Source organism: Lingula anatina, chromosome 1, assembly GCF_051362555.1.
Source record: "Lingula anatina isolate TDL-2025a chromosome 1, LinAna3.0, whole genome shotgun sequence".
NCBI lineage: Eukaryota > Metazoa > Brachiopoda > Lingulata > Lingulida > Lingulidae > Lingula > Lingula anatina.
The window spans coordinates 17,821,267-17,843,349 of NC_141767.1; the positions used below are offsets into that span (position 1 = coordinate 17,821,267).

The 22,083-nt window shown below is 33.0% G+C and overlaps 1 protein-coding gene across 1 annotated transcript; it reads left to right on the top strand.

Moving 5' to 3' along the window:
* Positions 1-292: 292 nt before the first annotated feature.
* Positions 293-21,420, top strand: LOC106178168 (cleavage stimulation factor subunit 3). Its single transcript, XM_013561231.3, has 20 exons — positions 293-499; positions 1,550-1,651; positions 2,157-2,252; positions 13,938-13,970; positions 14,161-14,258; positions 14,689-14,790; positions 15,145-15,271; positions 15,466-15,624; positions 15,973-16,054; positions 16,310-16,419; positions 16,839-16,955; positions 17,115-17,189; positions 17,413-17,556; positions 17,942-18,044; positions 18,332-18,398; positions 18,688-18,784; positions 19,054-19,158; positions 19,507-19,663; positions 19,875-19,969; positions 20,522-21,420. The coding sequence occupies exons 1-20, from the start codon at positions 479-481 to the stop codon at positions 20,762-20,764; spliced, it is 2,133 nt and encodes a 710-aa protein (XP_013416685.1). The 5' UTR covers positions 293-478; the 3' UTR covers positions 20,765-21,420.
* The last annotated feature ends 663 nt before the right edge of the window (positions 21,421-22,083 follow it).

Sequence of the window (22,083 nt, forward strand, 5' to 3'; positions counted from 1 at the left end):
AAATTATATTGTACAATATGTTGATGTGTTGAATTTGATTTTGATATTGACTTAATAAAAAGAAGTACTTTCAACCTAAATGAATGATCCCTATATTTCAAATTTGCATATGTATTTTTTTATATTTTGTGCATTAAACTGGAGTAAATGCACTATTATAGACATAATTTTAACGTTAAAGCAATAATAAGCTTATTTTATAAGTTAATTTAGTAATTTGAATAAATATTTTTCTTGTATTTGAGAGTATATGTCTTCGCCGAACAAGGTGAAGGTTCTTGCGAGAAACGTGTCATCCGGGTACTTTTTATAGCATACAGGCGGTGGACATGTTTGTTGTGAGCAGAGGAACATTCATGCAGTTGATTTTTTGAGGGTGTTATTTTGCAATATTGGTCTTTTTACAATAAAATTGTGTTTGTTGTTTGCTTCTATTTCTTATTTTCTGTAGCGTTGAGAGAAATAATCTTATAAGAAAATGAGCCAGCGGTCTGCAAGGGTAAGTAATGAATTTTGCTAGTTTTTTTTGTGAGTTCACTGGAAATTTTCTGTTTGACTTGTTTGTATATTACCCAATTTGATGTAATTTGTTGTTATTATTCAATGTAATCGATCGAAATATACTTCTAATCTAAGAGGTTAGTGTTGCATAGTTGCGTGATCTGCAAATAAGTGTTGCTGTTACATTTGCTCATACTGTGTGTGCCTTCTGGATTTCTACTACCTTTGTGAAGATATAATACGGCGGTCTTTAACGTTCAGTTTTATTAACTTTAATTTATGTATGCAATATCCATATACAATAAACTGTGGACATAAATTTGAGCAGTAAAAAAGGCGAAGACTGAAAGGAAGTAAAACGACCTTTAAAAACGTGTTACAAACCATTTCAGTACAGACATCTATACCCTGTGAAGGATACAAGAATAGCAGGCCTTCTGTTTTAGTTTTCAGTTTCAATTTTCTGTAACCATAAGTAATGGATAAAGACATTTACAGAATCCTCAGATTGTATTTTTTTGTGTGTTATTTTTTAATTATTTGAAAATATCCTAGGCCATTTAGAATTCATCCTTTTATTTTTACTTAGTATTTATGTTACTTTTGTCTAATGCTAGATATGCTGTCATGTGAAATTAATTTTTGTTTAAACCTTCAGCACTCCAGTTTAGGATGGTAATATTGTTTCAGAGGTCTCCATATTGTGAACATGAGGGCGTCTCGATAGTCCGAAGGTTCATTGGTCCGAAGGTTCATTGGTCCGAAAAGTGGTAACATTTTCATCGATTTTTTAATCAAGGGTTCATTGGTCCGAAGGTTCTATAGTGAACATTCGGACCAATGAACCTTCGGACTATTGAACCTTCGGACTATCGCTACGGCCCCGTGAACATACTAGATTCTGTTTTGTATACCTAGAAATTGAGAAATTTTCTGGTGAAAGGGTAAGAATTATCATAGGGTAAGGTGTAATATAAAGTTACGCAAGATACAGTATTGCTGATGTTTGTGTTGGAAAATGTTATCTTTTGTGTGCTATACTTTTCAGGAATCTGGATATATTCCAGATAAGATTAAAAAAGCTGAAATGCGGATAGAGGAAGATCAGTTTGATATGGAAGCGTGGAGTGTTCTTATAAGAGATGCTCAGGTATTTACTTGGGAAAGATAAATTGATACATTAGCCTTAAAAATTTTTGCCCTAAAATTATTTTTGGCTTGAAGCATTTCTGTAATGTTAGATGTAAAAGTAATAAAGCCATGTTCAGTCAGAATCCGTAAAAACAAAATTGGGCAAATGTCTTTGTTCCACTCAAGTTTGAAAGTGTTATTTCTTTTAACATTGTGTATTATACGTAAAAAATGTCAAGATTGTGCTGTGCTTAACTTTGTGCAAAAGAAAAAAAAAATTGTTTTTGAGTTTATTTGACTGAAATGATGGATTGATAATAATGAAAAGCAACATCCCAAATTCAAAAGTTCATTTAATTCAATAGTTGCACTAATCTTGCCAAAATCTTGAATGCAATGCTTTTGATTGTTTAATTTCTCCCAAGATTGCTACTTTTATATATTTAAATATTCTCGGCTTGTTTGAAAACACAGTAAAAAAGAAGTTACTACAATCCTATTAAATTTTCTGTCTGACTTTTTAGCACAAAAAGATAGAAGATGCTCGGCAGCTGTTTGAAAGACTTGTCGCTCAGTTTCCTAATGCAGGCCGTTATTGGAAGCTCTACATAGAACAAGAGGTGCTACTTTTTGTCAACAGTAATGTCAACTGCAAAAAAAGCTTAAAAGTATAGAAAGTATATTAGGTACTACTGTCGGAAGTTTTGTTGATATTTTGACACTGCAAATTGATACGAGTTTTGGCATAATAGTTTTAAGTACACGGTGAACAATTTTTCACTTGAATTGGACATTCAACCTGCTGAATACTTCAAACTTTAAAGCTTTTGTTTGCAAATTTCCTTAGTGTATCTATTCCTTAAGATTGGTTAAGAATATAGATTAGATCTTTTTTTAGATGTAAATTGTTCTTGATTTATTACATAAAGATACAAAGTTGCTTGGTGTCTTGCCTTTTTATTGGAGAGAGTCGCTTAGCTCAGTCTTCTTAACTGTTAATTATATGGGTTTGTATTTACTGAATACAGGAAATATAAAGTGAAAGGGAGTGCCTCTGAAAAAGATTAAGTTATTTTCAATTTATAATCAAGTTATGAAAATTTCAGTCCTCTTATGGTAATATTAATTTTTGCTTGTTCTTTTTCGATTAAAGAAACATTTGTATCCTTCAAAACATATGATATGGATTAAGATATAGAGCAAGTATTTACATTTCAATAAAATATACCAGATATATGATATATTATAAAATAGACATATGAAATATATGAGACATGAAATATAACAAATTGTAAATGCTGAATGAGGCATAAAATGCATTAAAAATCATAGCTGACCATGGAGAAAATATGCAATTAAAATGGATTTTGAACGTAATTTTGTCGTTGGATTTGAGATTCAAATCCTTATAACCGGGATTTTCAAATGTAATTGCATAAATTGTTAAATTTTTATTGATACGGTATCATAAAATGAGCATAAAGGATAATAACGTAATCTCTTGATTCGTCATTTTAAAGAGTTGTTCATTTCTCGTTATGTTCTATACCTATGGTTTATAAACCGGATTTTTCCCAAAGATGGGATTTCTCATATTGCATAGTAACTTAAAAAGTTGCGTATAAAAGTGTCCCAGTAATGTATGTAAACCACTTCTACTAGTTTTTACACAACTCGGATAAAGTGGACATACCAAGGGATGAACAAAATTAAAAGCTAGAAAAAGCGCTTTAAAACTGCACCTTTTTGAAATTTTTGCTCATAAATCGACCTTTTTATGTGACCTAGTTATCTGTCCCCATTATTTTCAGCACAAAGTTAGCAGCAAATAATATTCAAATATCATTTTTAAGGGTAAAACATTGTCCTGTAGTATTTTTTTTTTAAATTTTATTTATTTATTTTTTTTATTATTTTTTTTTGTAAGTTATACAAGTTGACACTAGGGTGGCATTTGGTCGGCCTATGTTGCAAAAAAAAAAAAATGTCTTCATATGTATCTTTAATCTTCAAAAAAAAAAAATCTTCAAAGCTGGCTAATTTTTGTGAGTGAACTGGGTCTCTTTAAATAGATGATCATTTTAATCTGCATGTCTCTTAGCAAATTGATAACATGGTGACAATTAAAATGTGGGTTCAGTTTTTGTGCAGACCATTTCAAAAAGTGTTCTCAGAAAAATTGTGAATATAGATGGTTTAGTTTTCAACAGTTTTGAATGATTTATGGACATTTTGTGGCAAGCCTCTGGAAAATGCATGTGATTTTGATCAAGGTATCTTCATTATTTGCCATCAGTAACAGTTGGTAAAAATCGGTACCCTTCAGCCGTAAGTTGATGAAATTACAAATGCACCAGATTTAAAATTGCAAGAAGACTGTTGGCTCCACGTTCAGAGAACATTGTGTATTGGTTATCCACAGTGGTATCTATTTATCACCTCTTTGAAGCATTTTAGTGAGAATGAAGGCCCATAACTGACCTCCCTGGAGATTTCTTGTCTAGAATTGCTAAGTCCAACCTAAAGGATATTTCAAAACAAAGTATGATGGCACTCGATAACAATTTTGAATTATGTATTATGGGACAACTAAACTGTCACCATTTCAAAAGCTAATAAATTAATTGCAGACAAAAGCCACCTTTTTTTAAAAGAAGTGATTCATTGTGAAATTGTTTTCATATTTAAGAAGCTCTGGATTGCTTAAATTTTCTTTAAAAATTTTCAGTGTGTCATATTAATTTTTTTTAAAGTAATACTGATGTTTTATGGGATGACACAGTTTGAATGTAAGTAACTTTGTTGAAATAATGTTTTTCAGTATTTTTGGAATATTATGTGCATTATAAGCACTAATTAATAGCTGGTAAAAAAAATTTATCTATAATAAGTTGTACACATGATTTAGAGATAATTTTTAAAAATGTCAGATTGCTGATGGGCTTCAGACTTGCCCTGGAGATAGTTTCTAATTCCTATTTACCAGTGGTACCTTAATAGACATATGCATCTTGTACACAAAGTGCCATATCAGTTCAAAAATTTGAAAAATGACAATCATTTGCCGTAATTTTTACATTAACCATGAATTGCATTCTAGTACTGTTGCATTTTGGAATGCTATTATTATTAACCAACTATGAATGCCGTCTTTTCTTAAAAGCACCAAAACAAAACTAATGTTTTTGCCAGTTGTGAGGTTTTAAAAATTTGTTGCGTGAATTTTCATGGTATGACATGCCCTAAATTGAAGATACACAGTGCAAGTTTTCCTTGCAATAAAGCTTTATAAAAATTCTGCTGTAAAACGGTATTTTTCTCTGAGTAACCAATCTTTGATCTCCCTTTCCTGACTGTGGCAGCAGCTCTATGACAATGTAGGAAAATTAAAATGCCCTTAACTCCTACTTGGTGTGGGTTATTGAAGTGCTACCCAACTCCCCCTTCTGGGTTGTGCTTAATTCAAAATTGTGTCAAGATTATTGAGAGGTGGTGAGGTTAGTGAGAAGATGATAAATTTGATTATCTAACATTTACACTGCTTTCCCATATAGCCATCGTACCAGCTGGATCATTCTATCTATGCAGGGCTTTTTGCTTTAGTTCCTTCAGTGTAATCAGCTTCATTGTCTGGCACCCTTTTGAGTAACTAGGGGGTCATTGACTATTGTTAATTATCCCTTTGCAGCTTAAGTAAGCGTGCCAGCTCCATTTTTTATGGATAAGTTTAAAAAAAAGGATAACGTGTGTTTAAAATCTTACACTGTGTCCCTATATTTTAAAAAGATGTATGTAAATATGTCAAATAAGCTGTTTTATTTGTGTATAATGTTTACTACTGCAACGCAGCCTTTTGAGTATGCTATTCATTTTTGTGTCTACTGATCTGTAACATTTTTAAATGACAAAACAATGAACACTTGAAGATATAAAGATATAATTATTGAGGTATGGAGCCATGGCTTAATGAGTTTTTTCCTGTGATTTTAACTGTGCTGTTGTGAAATGTCAAAACTTGTCAAAAACAAATCAAAACGATATTCAATCATTTATGTAATCATACTATATATATATATATATTAAATATCTATCTAACATTTTACGGAATAACATTTTTACATTTTGAGCAAAAAGTATGCTTTTTCTGAGATGCTTTTTTTGATGAGTTTTTTTTTTGATCCTGCACTCATCGGCACCGGTGGCTTGGTTTATGCCCCGCCTTTATTGCCAAGGGTAAACTCGGTGGGTGGACCTTCGCAGCATTAGTGCGATTGGCGAAACATTATAACTGGAATGTGTCATACTTCCTTTGTCATAAACAGCGATAAATAGCCTTGCCTATTGTTCCCCTTAAGCTGTTTTGATAGCCGCTCTTGTTTGTGATCAGCGCTAAGGAGAATCTTTTCCGACACATTGGATTTGCTCAAAATACGCGTTTTCCGTTGAATTGCTTGTTGTTATACATGCTCTTTCGATTTTTTCTTGGTAACATTTTGAGATACAAAAAAAAAACAAAAAAACATTCCACTGCTTGCTACTTGTGACAGCAACTGTCATACTATTGATCAATCTTTGACTACAGCTATGCAGTCGTCAGATTTTATAGATCTATGCAACTTGGGCTATCTGGCCTAGCATTGAGGCGCAAATGTTAATCAAATCTTTAACATAACAACTTACGATTACTTGGGTCTATGATGGTGACCTTAGCCTCTAGTCATGTCTCTAGCAATAATCATCGGAAAATCAACTATGATAATATATATAATCATTCCACCTGGCACGCAGTCGATTTAAGTATTAGGAATATTGACATCAAGCTCTAGTCTTGCTAACTTGCCATACTAATTTTGACTTATGTGCAATTATCAGGTTAGGCATCATTAAAAGGTAACTATCTGATAATATCTCCCAGTTCCAACTGACGTCCAGTCCATTCAAGTGTGTCATATAAATGACAGCACATGTGATTACAACTCATAAGTTTGATGTCAGTAAGGATAACATGCTGTCGATATGGGTAAAAGGAATAAAAGTAAAAACTGCATTTCCTCAAGAACGTAATGTAGACAAGACCACCTGCAATGATGCTATTGTGTGCACATCTTTGAGCGCATCCCTAACATTTGCCCCAACATCCATTGGCTTGGCCACTGATTGGTTGAGTCGTTAGGGATTACTACCCTGAGTGTCAGAGCAACGTAAAAGCTAGCTTGCTAAATATACCTTGTGGTGGAGTGGCTGGTATTGCTACTATGGGTTATATATGAAATCAAGATCGAGCTGGCAATACCGGAATCTAGAACCTAGGTTAGGGGTCACTTGATTGCCTGTCAATTATTCTGACTGTGCTAGCAGTAGCCCCTTGAAGTTACTAACAGGAAGTGAGATTGATACAAAAATAAGATTTTCTGACATCCAAAAGCACGCAAACAAGCTAATTTCAATGGGCAATAGAGGACCCATCTTCGCGATTGTAATTACGATAACAGGTAAAGCTGTCACCTATTTATTTTGCAATTGTGGACAATTAACCTCTGAAAAGGTTTTTGCTCGTTTTCTTCCCTTTTAAGATTGACAAGATTATCGGTTTGAGCTATAAACGTCTACCTGTCCACCTGAGCGATACCAAATTTACAATGCTTATTAAGAAAAGAATGCACTACAAGTAGTTTTTATAAATTTTTGATTGATCTTGTAATTTCCATTTTATCGAGTTTGAAAGTGAAAATTCCTTAATAGTTTGATGTAATTTCACATTTTTATAAATAAAATCAACAATAAGTCTTTAAAGAAAAATTCCAGAATCCCTTTTGTAGTACTTTGTTAAAGTGTTGTAATACCATTAAAAGCATGTTTATAGCTGTCCAGGTGCCTGAGAAAATTGGGCAACTGAAAATTATGTTTTTGTCCCAAAATCCAAATATTACGTCACACGATGATTTTGGAGCTGTGTTTCAAGCATGATTAGATGTTTCAAAGTTCCATTAAATGAATGCAACAGGAATAAAAATGCAAAGACCTTTATTATAAGATAAAATCTCTAACATACGTCCCTGCCTTAAACAAACCAAAGCAAGTTATAAATCAGGGGGGTTTAATCACTGTTGTTTGTTTTAAAAACCACTTAAATATTTTGAGTTGTTGTATGTCTTCATTTGCTCTTAAAATATCACACAGTTTATCCTTCTACATTACTTTGTGCTCTTTGACACTATTTTATTGAATGTTACTGATACACTTGCAATCACCAATTCTACATCGTTTCATGACATAATTATCTTGCTAATAACTTGCGTTCTATTTGTAGCACCATAACTAACAAATGTAAGTTTATATATATATATATAAACAAATGACTTTAATGCTGTCTTGGATAAAGTTCCCTTGTTGTATTTGGTATTTTATACTGAAGAAAAATTAAAGTTGTAAATATTTTACACATCAATAATGTGATATTGATGCAAGAAACCTGAACCTATCAGTGCAGCAAATGGGATATGTATGCCAGAGAAAGCCTTAATGAAGTATTCAGCACTGTAAGGTCATACGAGAAAATAAAACGCGAGAATCCACGAGGTGGGGTTAACTTTTTAGCAGTAAGGTGGAAACTGTGCCAGGAATTTCCTTATCCCTTGAAAGCAGTAATTTATAAAAAGTGACACCCAAGATGTGGTGAATATCTATTGTTGTGTTATTGACTGTAATTTGACTGACATTCAGTTAAAACCAGAATGGGAAAAATATCCGTGGATAAATTCTGTCAGCTTCAAATTTGTTGCTGCCAAGCACTTACTAATCTGCAATCATTTCTGACCTTCGAAATCCTGCGCAATCTCTCTTGCTTTTGCAGGAAGTCGCGAGTCCCATTGCTTTACATACAAAAGCTTGCTATTCTGCCATTTCTCAATAAGGAATATTCATTAATGGAGGAAAAATTTATTACTCCCTAAAACACTTCTTGAATTTGTTAATTAAATGGATTGATGAATAGAAGTTTTTACTAATACCAAGCTGTATTATGCCAATTAATTTAAAAAGAAAGGGTGCTTTTTGTCGTTTATCTTACAGTTTGTCTTTAACAGATGTAATGGGATCTTGATATTTCTTGATAATGCAGTGTTATGTTTGCACTTCAAAAAATCTTAAAACAGTTGTAAAACTCACAACTTTAAAGTTTTTTTGTGGATTTTCTTTATTCAAGTGATTAATCATAAGTTTATTCCTTCTTACACTCTCAGGTCATCTTTAAGCATGGGTATGTAAAAGTTTCTTAATGAATATTATGAATATAATATTAATGAATATAATGAATATATATTAATGAATATAATGAATATTATGATGCAATATAAAACTGACATTGGTTTAATTCTATGTCCCATTGCATATAGATGTTGTAAAATATAAGAGAGAGAAAGAGATGAACAGTGTGCAATGAAAAAACATAAGTCAGTAGAAGTTTTTTTTTTATTAAAAATATAGCAAATACTACGTCGTGGTGAAATGTAAGACTGGTATTCAGATGTCTTGCCCAATCTCCCATGCTTAAATGCATTTTGTGGCACTGGGCATAGTATATACCAATACAGTTGGATGTATAATCTATATACGATAATATGGTACATTTACTCTCATCAGTAAGTGACCTAGACAGAAACATTTTTTTTTAACATGTAAATGGTCCATGTGTAAAAAAAATCTCCATGTCCCAATCGTAGAATAATCTTGTAACTCTCTTGAGAGACTTTGCGGCAAGATGCCTGAACTGAGTCTGAAGCGACTAATTGGATTTTTAAAACCAGCCTCTTTTCTGCAATTTATTGTTATTTTATTAATTTTTATTTGCCTGCTTGATGAAAACACTGTTGGATGATTTAAATACCAGTCATGCTGCAGGGCCTTCAGGAGCAGTATTTATTAATTTATCCAAACAAACCACCCGCATGTTGTATGTGGCAATTGAATCTCAATTATATGTACATAAAAAATAAAAAAAAAAAAAAAAATCACTTTTGAGATGATGAGTCAACAGACACTGAAAGACCTTGATAGCACTTTTCAGTCAGCAGGCATCATTTTTAATGTCTCATGGACAAGAGGTGCATGGTTTTTTTTTTTACACCTCTGGGACAAGTCTTGAGGCAATTCTCTGGAGATTAACATTCCTTAATCAGATGTCAGAATTAGTTATTATTTCTGCCAGTGAAGGGTGTTTTAAAAGAGCACATTTAAGCAGATTTTAGCATCCTTTTCCAGTTCCTGTGCTTCTTGTAGTGCCTTCACAATCAAAAGTAAATAAAGACAAAGAAAAAAAAAAAAAAGTGAAAAAGACCTTAACATTAATAATTTCTTTATACTGCAATTTGTAAACAAGCTTTCGATAATCTTACAATTGGTCAGGTGGCTCTGTTTTTCAAAGTTATGTCTCAAGAAATGAGGTATATTTTTCCCTCACAGAAATTATTGTGTCACTCGTACAAATGTGAAGGGATGCAGGACAAAACAATGTAACTAAGCAATTAATAATACTACTTGACTTAATGGCATAGGGGCAAGTAATTGGTGGAAAATGATCAATTTAATAAGATATATTAATAGGTATATTTAATAAGATGTTTGTGATAATACTGAAATTAAAAATGAATATTCTGATGCCCCACTCAAAAAATAAATAAAAAAGAAGTAAAAATGAAATTCATTGCCAATCCTTAAATTGAGGAGTGAGCATACCATAACTGAATTCTAATTAATTTATGAGGAAGGCCAGGGTTGATGTTGTCAATGGACATGTCATATTTTTATACCATATTATGTCATCTACCATATGATATTTTGAATCAAAAATAAGTTGCCGATTTTCCCTGTAAGATACTGAAAGGATACGTAAAAAAATCTGAATCCCTAACAATATTCTTTAACTTGAATTTTACATTGCAAAGTCTTTTGAACATATTTGAATTTTAGCTGTTAAAAACATTAGTATAAATTCCATGTATGGTTCAGTTTTTAAGATCAAAGCTGAAATAATTTTTGTGGAAAAGCACTGACTGATTTATAACTCCATGGAAAGAGGTCAACTAACGGGCTAACCACTGTAAGTGACAAGATTTTAAATTGGTAATTTAATAATTTTATAGGTATTTTATGCTTTCCTACTGTTAAATTTTGGTCCAAGTAAAAAGGGAGGTTTTGAGGGCTCTGAACAGAAACACACAGGTTTCTGTTTTTCTGGGCTGAAATGTTGTACTCAAAATGTTTTATTGAAATACAAAAACCCAACTTTCAGGCAACATAGGACATGATTTGTTCAATTTTCAACCCTAGTGCAGTCTGTAGGCACTTCAAAAGCCCCTTGATAGATTGATAAAGCAGGTTAATAAGAGGAAAAAAAACAACAACAACCAATAAACTTACAACTGTATGCAATCTAGGTCTTGACTTAGAATTAACTTTCTCTGACGTATATCATCTTTGTAAAATGTATGTAAAAATGTTAAAAGTGGTAAGAATAAATAGTTTCGGTGAAGTTATTTCCCAGGTCATGGATTCCCCCATCCTTCTTTCAACTTAATTTATTTCAAAATTTTAAAACGTAGTACTGTTTATGACATTTTGTGGTTTTAAGTCTTCCACTGAAGTCTTTCAAATTGATTTCATGTAACCCGCACTTGTATAGCAAAAACATCACAATGATTTGACCTACTTTCCAAACTGCATTTTTTCAATTTCCCAGCTTGTATATCTCCAAAACTTGGAATGATACATACTTAGTTACTATTGAACTTGAATAAGAAAAATACAGGAAATTCAAATTATTAATTGTTAAAATCCCCCCATAACCAAGGCTTCAGTTAAGTTTACACAATATTTATGATGGTTACTGTAGTGCTTCCTGTGCGGAGATTGGCAATAATATTGTAGAATATACAAGGTTTCTTCTCATTGCAAAAAATTAAGACTCATATTCCCACACTTTGCAGTGCTCTTGTTTTTGTCTGCTGTTTCTTAATTCATCCTTTGAGAAATTTATTTATTTATTTATATATTTTTGTACATGGTTAATTTTACACATATTTAGATTATAACCCTTTACCTGATTTTTTTTTAATTTCCTTTACATAACAAATACTGCATATTGCTTACAATGGTCTTTTCAAATTTTTTAGCTATATTCCACTTGTCGTGTTTTAAAAAGTGGGAAAATGGCAGAAATGAAATAAACAACACATTCCATTGCAATTCTGTGCAAAATTGAACAAAATATCAGAACTGCTCATTAAAGATCAGTGGGTACTTTTGCACTTAAATATAATATAATATAATATAATATAATATAATATAATATAATATAATATAATATAATACAACATAACATAACATAACATTATGATTTCAAGTGTTGCTACTACTTTGAGATTATCAGTAACGTACATACAGCTTCATTATAAGGTTATTTCACAATTTGTCCAAAATTCAAACAACAGCTAAGTGGATATTCATCCCCATAGGATAACTTACAAGCTGATTATAGAAGTGATGTTCATATTGAAATTGTTCCCCAGGGTCATGATTTACCATGGAAACTGTGAACTGGGAAATCGCTGAAACTAGTGAACCCAACTTAAAGTGGTTGAATGGATCATAAAACTTGCCTTATTTTGACACCAATTGTTTGCCCTTGTTGCTTTAATTTAAATTTAATTTAAATTTAAATTTAAAAAAATTAGGAAATAAAAGTACTAACATTGAATGCTGGAATGGATTCATTAAACATTCATTAACCATTGGTAAGTATGAGAAAATCATTGTTTACCCCAGGAAAGTCCATTTTTGTCCAAAAATAACAGTTGTTATCCCTTTAATCAACCTTGGGTTTCAGAAAGAAACTGGAAACTCGCTCTCTACTGTCAGCATCTGTTGTTTCCATAAGCCATAATAGTAGTAGAGAGGTGAGTTTTCAGTGTCTAAAACTGATGCTGCTTTAACTTACCTGGAGGGAAAAAGGGCTCTTTAAAACAAACAAACAAACAAAAAAAAAAGATGTTACAAATCTATAAACAGAGTTATTTGTTCAAGTACAGCAAGTATAAGCAGGAAAAACACTTATTGAGCGTCCAGTGGAAGGAAGCCTAGATTATTCCTTCATCTTCCTCAACAATGAGTGTAATTAGGCCTTTAAATAGCATAATACTGATTTTCTTGTGATAATTCTCCTGATCACAAAGGAACCCTATATCTGAAACCAAAATATTAGTCTATAAACCTGTTTTTGTGTTCCAGATGTCTCATTTTTGAGTCCTTCTTTTAATGTAACAAGAGACTGTGCAATTTCAATGGTAATGGTAAAAATGAAAGTATAATGCAGATCAAATATGGGCAACCCATGGGGATTCTATTCAGTGTCTCTAAAGGAATTATGCAGCAAGCTTTTAAGTGAGTCTGCCATATTTGATTTGCGGGTTTGTTATTCTGCATGTCAACTTGTTCTAAATTCACCCTACAACTCAATTTGAGGGTTTATAAGTTGTAACTTTCTTGGCCCTTCTGTCTTTTTTTCTTCCTCCACATAATTTTCTCTTTGATAATGAGGAGGTGTGACAAGATCAGGGTTCCTGAGATGATCTTCTGAAATAGCTCTATTGTCACTCTTGACACAAAGTACGAGAATCCAGATAAACTTTGCTTGTACTGGTTTCTATGACAAGCCCAGTTTCCTAATGCCACACCTTGAATATAATGAAAATTGGTTAATTAAAGGAAGATCACCCTGAGTTTTAGAGGACACTGGAAACTCATTTTATCTGTAAATTCGGTGTACTGGCAATAGCAGGTGCATGCTTACTGTAGAGAAGCAAGTTTCCCCTGCACCCTGAACCTTGAGGGGGGGGGGGGGGGAGTAGGGTACCAAAAGGTAGGGACAGAGAGTAATGTAAAGATATTTGAACAAGTTTGTTTACCAGCGTAGATGAATGTTTTTGTCAACATTTTAGACTTGGATGTTAATATAATTCTATTTCATTTCTATGTGTGTGATTGTGGTATTCATTTCTGAATTGAATTTGTTGGATGATGAAGTTGTGAAAGGTGTTAATTAGCTAAATCAGTTTGTGACGTTAAGACATGCCCTCATACCAAGTGCCAGTAAAATTGTGTAAATTAGTTCTGTTTCTGGACACCATTTCTGCTTTGAGCAATTAGATTCTTAGAACATGGAGGGGGAAACAGTTTTTGGTACAGGCTCCTTATTTCATGTAAATTAGTGTATGTATAGGCTTATGTTATCTTTTTTTTTTTAATTTCAGATGAAATTTAGAAACTATGAAAAAGTAGAAAAGGTAAGATGATCACTTAATTTTTTTCTTACGCATATAAAACATACATGGGAGCATAACACCAGAATTGTTATATGAAACACTTTATAAATATGTTATTTTTATTTAGTTGGTGAATTATTTTCATATAAAAATAGTGCCAGTCAAAAGTATATTCAATTAATTGAATGGAGTGTTTTTCTTTTCCTTTCAGTTATTCCAAAGATGTCTTATCAAGATTTTAAACATTGACTTATGGAAAACGTATCTTAATTATATAAAAGAAGCGAAAGGAAGTCTTCCCTCCTACAGGTATGTATACCTGATTTTAAGGAAAAATCACAACTTTTATGTATTCATAAAAGTAGAAACCTAACCCTGTGTCTATGAGGACATCACCCCCAAAACTTGAGTGATTCATAAGGAATGTAATTTTGAAAAAGCAGTAAAGTTTAAAGTTTAATTGTTTTACAGCAAAAATAGCCCCTCTTAATCAATTGAAGCTTCACACAGAACATGACCTTCTTGTTTTTTATCCTGACTTTAAAAGAGGGTGTGAGTGACCTTTTCCCATTTTCAAATTCCCACATTAGCATATGCTTATGCACATTTTTGAGATTTGAAAATTTGAAGAGAAGCTGGTACACATTGGACTTGAAGCTCAGATTATATATATGTGTTTGTCTTAGATGAAAACAATTCTAAATATGGCTCAATGCTAATAAAAGTGCTTTGAATTCAGAGAAAAGATGGCACAGGCATACGACTTTGCTCTGGATAAGATTGGCATGGACATAATGTCGTACCAGGTCTGGGCAGACTACATCAGTTTCCTCAAATCTGTGTAAGTATTTTAAGGTTACTTTTAATTAATATTAGATTGCAGTGAAATATTTTTTTATACATTTGAAATTTTTATCCAGTAATAGGACTTTGAATTAAATCCTATATTCAGTTGAATGTTGAATGCCACCTCTGGCTATATTTAAATGGTAAATATAAGATCTAGAATTTTTTTCTGAAAAAGAAAGACGTCCACAAAGAATAGTTTACAGTGCATTGTTATTTTATCATTTATAAGTTATACTATCCTTTCCATAAAATTATACATATTTAGCCCTTTCCTTCTCTATCCCCATCTGAAGTATTTTTAACAGACTTACAGTAAAAACTAATCAGAATTATGTGTTCAAATCAGGGAAGCAGTAGGATCATATGCAGAAAACCAAAGGATAGCTGCAGTCAGGAAAGTTTACCAAAGAGGGTGTGTTAACCCCATGGTCAATATAGAACAACTGTGGAAAGATTATTGTGCTTATGAAAATGTGAGTACCAGACCCCCAAGTTGAGATCTTTGGATGAAAATGAAAACGAGAAAGGAACAGAGAAAATTGGTTATGGTATAGTGGATATGTTGATAAACATGTAGGCAAGCTATTATATGCTTTTATATGTGTGGCATGTATTGTAGAAGTTAAAAGTAAAGAAAAAAATAAATTAAACTTTATTATGGTTCCAGAGTATCAATCCTCTAATAGCCAAGAAGATGACAGAAGACAGAGGGAGAGATTATATGAATGCTCGCAGGGTTGCAAAAGAGTATGAGCTGGTGACAAAAGGATTGAATAGGAATGCTGTATCAGTGCCACCTCAGAATACCCCAGATGAAGCTAAACAGGTTATTCTTCCCTCAAAGGGGCTCTTTGAAAAATAATCATTGATGTCACTGCATTCAAATGCAACTAAAGTGTGTGGACACCAAATGTGTGCCAGAGCATTTTTTGTTTTGGAAAAAGATAACTAATGCTTAAATTCTTCCAATGTCAGTGAATGTTCTTGATAAAAGGGAAGTACTGCATTATTTTAGCCACTCCAGGGGACTAGTTTTTGTGACTTACATGTAAGTGTATGTGTATTTTCATGAATTTATGAACATTAATGTTGGGAGTTAAGTAATACATACTCCACTGTAGGATTACAATGGAGCACACAGAAAAGATAGTTTTGTTGTGGTCCTGTGTTTTAGGTTGAACACTGGAAAAAGTACATACACTGGGAAATGAGCAATCCACTAAGGACTGAAGACCAGGCTCTGATTGCTAAAAGAGGTAGACCACCTCATCTGAGGTTTAATATGGTATCATATATATTAAAATCATTTGAGCATGGCATCAAACTATTTTCTTTGAAATGAAGAAACAAAGAGTAAAGTAAATTGAGTAAACTGAAGTCAGTTTAGATCAAAGTGTTTGGTAACTCAAGTGAACCAAATTGAATATACTGAAGACAGTTTAGATCAGAGTTTCTTGCCCATAGAACTAGAATTATTGGAAGGGGCCTAACCTGTTTACCTTTTTTTTTAGTGATGTTTGCCTATGAGCAGTGTTTACTGTGCCTGGGCTATCACCCTGATGTTTGGTATGAAGCTGCTTCCTACCTGTCTGAAACCAGCAAAATATTGACAGAGAAAGGGGTAAGTAGGTAGGGCAGCCTTGCCCTCAGACATGCATGTGCTTACATATATGCACACATGTGCCAGAAAATATGCCTGTTCACTTAGAGATGCCCTGAGTTTTTGGTAACTCAACTCTGTTATCACCATGCTCATCTTCCATTTTCAGTAACTAGGGTGAATCTCTGAAACTCGGGGTGTTCGTATTACAGGACACTTTTTGCTAAGGTGTGAAATATTGATAAAGAATATAGATAAGGAAAGGGGACAAGGCAATCATGTGTCATGTAACTGATTCTCCTCACATGCAGTTGTGAAAGTGAATGAATATTGAACGAAAGCGAAATAACACAATTATTCTAGTGCCTTTTCTTGTAAAATAACCTCCATTATGTCAAAAAAATTTTCAAGGAAATGATTAGAGCGCTGGGTCATTTCAGGATCAGAATGCTGGGAAGCTGTTTGCTGATGAGGCAGCATCGGTGTATGAGAGGGCAATCACATCACTTCTGAAGTCCAATATGCTTCTCCACTTTTCCTATGCAGATTTTGAAGAGGTAAAGTGATCAGATTGTTCTCAATAGGAAATAGATTTTTAGAAAATAGACTTTCCATGTGAACAGTCCCTTAGTCTGAGTTCTTATTTATCTGTTTTTGGTAATTGGTTGGTATTGTTGTGATTGTGCGATTTATAAATTGATTATTTTGAAATTCAGGGAAGGATGCGACATGAAAAGGTTCATAGCATTTACAAGAAACTCATAGTGATTCCAGATATAGACCCAACTTTGGTAGGTTTGAGAGTTGTAATAGAAAAACCTTTCAAAAAGTCAAATTAACAAGATGGTGTTTACAAATTTATCAATATATTTAACAAATACTTTAACTTCGCAAGTCAATTTGCACTTTTTTTGTTCAGAAGATAAGTGGCAAACTTAAAATTTATCCCTTTAAATACATTTATGCCATTTTTAATTGAATGATCACAGAAACCCGACTTATGCCATTCTACAGGTTTATGTCCAGTACATGAGGTTTGCACGAAGGGCTGAGGGTATCAAGACAGCACGCACAGTATTTAAGATGGCACGAGAAGATTCTAGAACAACATATCACGTGTATGTTGCAGCTGCTTTAATGGAATATTACTGCAGTAAGGTACAACCATAAAATGAGCCCTAGTGCCAGATGTGAAATTTCAAATGAGAGAATTGTTCTTACAAAAATCAGAATTTTTTTTCTGGTTGAATATTGCTGTAAAAGGATAAAGTTTGTACTAAAAGAGTTTTTGAGCACAAAAAGAAGAAAGAAATCCGTTCTTTTATTATCAGTGTAAGGTGTAAAAAAGATGATTGTTTTGATGGTATATTTTATTTATTTCCTTTCAAGATGCTTAAATACTGATCATAGAATTCAATCTTTTCTTTTAAATGCATGAAGTGATTTTGAAACCATTTAAAATTTAATGAGCTCAATAAAAAAAAAACAAAATTAACTAGGACTGTCATTTTATATTGTAATGTTGCTTTTATTTTTGTTCCAGGACAAAAATGTTACATACAAAATATTCGAGTTAGGCTTAAAAAAGTATGGTCATATACCCGAATACTGTTTAGCATACATAGACTATATGTCACATTTAAATGGTAAGCATATTGATATCAAATCATAAAGCATTTTAATTTAGTTATTTTGAAATAATTTACCTGTTATTTATGTAATTACATGTCATATGAGAGGTCTTTGCTAAGATTATTGCTTTTTGGCATTGCTTTGAACACATAATCTTGTCAGTTAATACTACTTCAGTATTAAAAGCTACATAAATTTTGATTATTTTTATTTGATCAGTAAAACAAATCGTACTAATATCTTAAAGGTGTTATGGTTTAGCACTCAGAGCATGTCCACTGGTTTCATATTTTCATTTCAGAGGATAACAACACAAGGGTGCTGATAGAGAAGGTTTTGTCTGGTCCTCTGTCCCCCGAGAACTCTATGTGAGTATGACACCGTGGAAACCTTACACTCTAATCTCACATCAATGTATGAAACACCAAGGTAAAGCCTTTCACTTGATTTAAATCTAATATAACTGAAGTTAATTCTTTAAAGTAAGTTGTTTGCTAGAGTTTATTCAGATCACATCCAAACCTCACACAGCCACAACCAATACAGGTACAATTAATGCAACTTGACTAAATTGTTGCAACAAACACATTTATATACTGATATTACAAGATAACTGAATGCAGTATTGTAATCTGCACCATGTTGCTCTCCATACAGGGAAGTTTGGTGGAAGTTTCTAGAATTTGAGTCAAATGTTGGAGACTTGGCAAGTGTTCTCAAGGTTGAGAAAAGGAGAGCAGTAGTATTAGAGAAGGTTAGTTTTAACTCTCTTCATTTTGAAAAGCTTTCTCTCTTTAACTACAAGTTTCTAAAATGATGATGAATAAATTAATAAAATAGTCTGGTTTAGATGATTAGTTGTTGAAGTGAACAGACTTGAAATTTTACCATTTGGTTAGGTGGTGAAATATTTTTCAGTGCTGTCAAGCTTTTCTACATATAATATTTTAGTTACCCAGATTTTGCAACCAGTTTCAAATGTCTTGAATGCACCACTAAATAAAAATTCCGTTTCTTATTCAGCTTAAAGAATTTGAAGGCAAAGAGACAGCTCAACTAATAGACAGATACAAATACATGGACCTTTTCCCCTGTTCTCAAAATGAGTTGAGAGCTTTGGGATATCAGGTAGAAAACATTTAAACAGTAGCATTTTTGGTATGATTTTCCTGCTGTTATTTTTCATTAATATATAACGTTACATAATCATGCTTTTATTGATATAATTTTAAAATCTATAAAAAATGAAGATGAGTTATATATTATATGTTGTACTGGAATTATGTAGATGTACAATTAATTTCGTTTATTTAAGTAATAAGGTATGAAAAGGAGATTACATACAATGATCAGTCTGTCCCTTTGATAGAATTTAATAGTATTTTGTTGTGGCATGGCATAACATCAGAGTCCACTTATCTTGAGTGTTTTCATTGATCAAAATATAAGTCCACATAATATGTTTGTTGATTACAGAGTCTAGTAAAACAGAGTGTCCTCCATGTGCCACTGCAGCTGGGAAATGAACCTCAAACATTACTAGCAACTGAGGAAGAAGAGGCAGTAAAAAGACCAGAATATCCAAAACCAGACACATCTCAAATGATACCATTTAAACCCAAAGCCATAGTTCGTAAGTATTTCAAATCCCAGAAGCATATTTTGAACAATATGGTTTAATATGTGAGATGCTTGTAAGGTTTAAAATTAGGTTAGATTATAAACCTTTTTAAAAGCACTAGGGCCTGAACTTGAATGGAATAGTTGGAGTAAGCCACCAAATCCTATTCCTGGTGTGGTATTTAACTGACAATGTAATAATGATTTATACACTGTTATTTCAGCTACCGGTGCACACCCTGTAGAGGGAGGGGTTTTCCCCCCACCCCCAGCTGCCGCACAGTTACTCACAATGATCCCACCACCAGATTGTTTCACGGTAAATAATGTCACGCTGGTTCGATATAATAAAATGTTTCCTCATTGTTTTAATCTATTATGGACATTAGTATTTAGTATCAGTGTATAAAGAATTAAAGAAGGATCAAGGTATTCTTGACATTTGAAAAAATAATGATCATGTGAAAAAATGGCTTTGGACAAATTATACCCTGAGCTTCTGATCTGATGTGTCCCAGCTTATTCATTTTCAAACCACTATTTAATCACCTTTATTGGTCTATGATATTCAGCAGTGTGTAGTTTGAGTTTACTGCTCCAAGCACAAATATGGAATCAGGGATGGCCACAGACATACACATCTATTTTGTCTTCACATGCCCATCAATGAAAACGTTAAAATCTGATGAGTTTTTACTATTGTCATGGTAAAGTGAAAGCAAACACTGCGGACATATTCTTTAAAGCATTTACCTGTGAATATTTTACCAATACACAACAGATCAGAAGGTAGGGGTAACAAAAAATTACACAGAATACTTTCTTGAAAAGCTTGTTCCATTAACATGTCAGTATTCGTTCCCATTTCCAGGGTCCTTTTGTTCTCATGGACAAATTCATAGAACACATGAAGGACTTAAAGCTCCCTGATGCCCCGCCCCAGTCACCCATGGTAAATGGAGACATGGACTCAGGCACCGCTCTGTCAGCTGAAATGGCGTCTGGTAGGAAACGCAAGGCAGCAGGAGGGGATGACAGCGATGACGAGGACAGTAATCTGGTACCACCAGTTCATGATATCTATAGAGCTAGACAACAGAAGAAAGTGAAATGAATTGGCCTTGCTCACTGAAAAGAGTGAAATATGTGTTACTGTGCAAAAGTGTTCTGTATGTAGGTGTACAGCAAGTAATAAATATGTAAAAAGTTCTCTTTTCACTTCATTAATTCCAGATAAAAAAGGTGAAATAGTTTTTCCTCTGGTGTATGTTGACCAAGTTTGCAGATCAAAGAGAATTAGGAACATCTCATAATTGTGAACTAGGTAGAGAAAACTTTTTTGTAGAACCGGACTGAACAGGTCAGCGAAAGGTTTAGTTCACCTGACATTTGTGACTCACCTGTGTACTCATCATGTCCTTCATAAGCTTCATTTTTTACCATTCTCAAATGTCATAATGTCAGTCAGATGGTTAAAGTTATCCATCTTTTTTTTTAAAATGAGGACCCCTTTGTTTAAGAAAAAGATCCCTTGAAATTAAACCAAGTCAAAAAACATAATTTTAGTTAACCAAACAGTTTTTGTGGATTGAACTCACCAGGCAGCAGCACTGTAGAACTGTAAGATATGTATATTATTTTTGAGGTTCCCTTTCCTATGATTTAAAGGAAGTGATTGTAGACTTAATTGTCTTAGCAGCATAGCACTGGAGTAAGTATTGGTTAGTTGACTGTTCTTCTTTATATTCCAAATAAAACTGTAGATATTTTTGTTCCTGGTATTTTTATCACACTCAATCTAGATTGAGTGAATTTAATAATAGGGGGAAACTCTTACCATTTCTTCATTGTATACACGCAGTCATAAATTCTTACGTTCAAACTTTGCCATTGTGGATACCAAAAGGTTAATCTTTCTGTCTCCAAATTTGTGTGAGATCCTGTCAATTTTAACCAAGTTCCCTTAACACATTTTCCATTGAGAGTGTCTAGGTGTGTTGCACAGACTTTGGAGAGCCCCATAAATCATTGCTAGCTGTAGGTTACTCATAAGGAGGGAAGACAATTAAGAGTAGGATAAGTGAGACAACTCACTTCTACTAAAGTCCGAGAAAATCTCCCTGGTCCAAAATTGTTCCACTGGTTGTGGTAGAGACTGATGTAATTACATTATCAACAGAGGTCAGTAGTTTTTGATCACCTTTTTTTTTTTACATTTCTTTACAAATGACTAAATGAAAACCAATTTCAAGGAGCCATCAAGATTTTTATGAAAAGATTGAAACTGCAAAAATAAATGGAAAACTTGGGTTTTTATGTAATAAAATGATGTCACTAAACAGTGTTTTGCGTTATTTAAGCTACAGTGAAATAAATTGAAATCAAAGATGTCCTAAAAAAAAAAAAAAAAACGAAAGAGATGAAAGTTTAAAG

Bases quoted from the DNA above. Each gene is read 5' to 3' on its own strand.
- LOC106178168 (XM_013561231.3), top strand. From the start codon at position 479: ATGAGCCAGCGGTCTGCAAGG. The intron at 13,971-14,160 runs GTAAGATGATCA...TTTTCCTTTCAG, and splicing joins ACTATGAAAAAGTAGAAAAG to TTATTCCAAAGATGTCTTAT. The intron at 17,557-17,941 runs GTACAACCATAA...TTTTTGTTCCAG, and splicing joins TGGAATATTACTGCAGTAAG to GACAAAAATGTTACATACAA.